Source organism: Myotis davidii, unplaced genomic scaffold, assembly GCF_000327345.1.
Source record: "Myotis davidii unplaced genomic scaffold, ASM32734v1 scaffold1006, whole genome shotgun sequence".
In the NCBI taxonomy this organism is placed as follows: Eukaryota; Metazoa; Chordata; class Mammalia; order Chiroptera; family Vespertilionidae; genus Myotis; species Myotis davidii.
In genome coordinates, this window is record NW_006297143.1 from 605,494 (window position 1) to 607,526 (window position 2,033).

At 66.4% G+C, this 2,033-nt stretch overlaps 1 protein-coding gene across 1 annotated transcript in view; it reads right to left on the reverse strand.

The window, feature by feature from the left end:
• Window positions 1-2,033, reverse strand: part of TNXB (tenascin XB) — a gene marked incomplete at its 3' end in the record, with an annotated part of 48,632 nt that overhangs the window by 35,186 nt on the left and 11,413 nt on the right. Inside the window, 1 exon segment of the mRNA XM_015569855.1 lies at window positions 929-1,297. Within this exon segment, the coding sequence (XP_015425341.1) occupies window positions 929-1,297 (369 nt within the window).

Here is a 2,033-nt window from a genome sequence, read left to right on the forward strand (position 1 = left end):
AGTGAAAGCAAAGCAGACTCAACCACCGCTTTATTCTTGTCTCCTCCCCTCCCATCTGCCCACGGGCTCCCTCCCTCCCTCGAAGACTCTGCGTCCCCACCGAGCCGCTGTGACCAGCCTTCCCGAGAAGGGGCATGTCCCCCTCCAGCTCCCCACCCCTCACAAAGGCCCCAGTTTCTCTCCACACCGAGGTTCATGGGGCAGTTCCAGGCCCCCGTGCTTCCTGGGAGTTTGGAACCCTCCTGCTGCTGCAGAGCAGCGTGAGGTCTCCTCAGGCCTCCTGCACGGCCCTCTCCCTGTCTCCCTCTCCCCGAGCTGGACCTGGAGCTTTGGGGAGAATCAGCTTTCCTGGCCCCATAAGCGGGGCATGTGAGAGCCGGGGACCCCAGGCGCTGGCCTGCACTGGCTCTGCAGACCTCACCCATCTCTGCAGGCCTGCTGGCTCCGGTGCTCCCTGCCCCAAGGAACCCCCAGCCCTAGGAGAACCTGGTCGATGGGACCACAGGGCCAGTGCCACCATCCTAGCCTGCCCGGTGAGGGGGGGTGGGGCTGTAGGGAAGAGCAGGGGAGGAGGGGGTTGAGGGTCATGTCATCAGTGCCTCCCCACACCCACCCAGAGAGATCTATGGGGTGGGGCAGAGGCGTGACCAGGATGTGGAACAGGACTCAGGGAAAGAAAGCTGCAGGGAGAGCCCTGCCTCACCCGCTGACTTTCCCCCATTTTCTCTTCCTGGAGAACTCCCCTCCCCGCCCACGAGGTCACTGTTCTCAGCTCACCCATCCCTCTTGCCCCTGACCCCTCAACTCCTTTCCTCTGCCTGTTTCCTCCCACCACTCCCACCTGCCTCCACCCCACCCCCCGCTGAGTCCCGCGGCCCAGGCCTCCCCCAACCTCAGGACCCAGGTCTGAGCAGAAGCCAGAATGTACCCATAATGCCTTGGTAGATGAGAGGGGCAGAGGGCTCGCCCTCAGGGGGCACCCCACGAAGTGACAGCTCATAGGAGGCTCCAGGAGGGGGTGGGGGCAGCAGTGCCTGCCGGACATCCCCGGGCAGTAGTTGGTCATGCGACCCTGGCCCATTGGGCACCCGGAGGCGCAGCTGGAAGTGGGCAAAGGTGTCAGGCTGGGCCATCCAGGCCACACGGAGGCGCCCTGTCTCGTCTCTGCCCAGCACTCTCAACTCCCCCAGCTCCTGGGGGCGCTGCTGCAGGCCGGGCGCCTGGGCTCCTTGAGTCGTGGAAGGGCCTGAGGGAGGAGGCTCATCAGTGGCCCCCAAGAGGCCGGAAGGCGAGGACCCTGGGAAGGGCAGGGCGAGAAAAACAGGAGAGTCCAGTGTGAGAGCGGGAAAGGAAGCCCAGCCCGCAGGTCTGCCCTCTGGCCCCTAAGAGCCCACACCCCTTCCTGGCCGCCTCATCCTCCCAGAGGTCGGCCAGAACCCCAGGCACGCCTGTCCCCCTCACCTGAGCAGACAGGCCTGCAGGCAAAACCTGAATGGAGCAAGCCTCCCTCCCCCAAGCCTCCTGTGACCTCCAGCCCCACACGCCCGAGCCGCTCCCACAGCAGCCCCCCCCATCCCACAGCAGCCCCCCGTGGCTGTGGCCTCCACTAGTGCTGCGGCAGAAGCCTGGAAGAAAGGAGGAAGGTGTGTGAGGAGGGAGGGTGCCGGGGAGAACGGGCTGTGAGTGGAGTGAGAGGCCTTCCGCTCGGCGGCATCTGGGCCCTACGGGGAAGAAAAGGTCCGCCACCCGCCCCGCAGCCACGGTGCCCGCCCCGCTCACAGCAGCCCCCCGTGGCTGTGGCCTCCATTAGTGCTGCGGCAGAAGCCTGGAAGAAAGGAGGAAGGTGTGTGAGGAGGGAGGGTGCCGGGGAGAACGGGCTGTGAGTGGAGTGAGAGGCCTTCCGCTCGGCGGCATCTGGGCCCTACGGGGAAGAAAAGGTCCGCCACCCGCCCCGCAGCCACGGTGCCCGCCCCGCTCCTGTGGAGAGACCAGCAGAGGTGAGCCGGGCGCTGAGGGTCCCCCCACACAGCCGT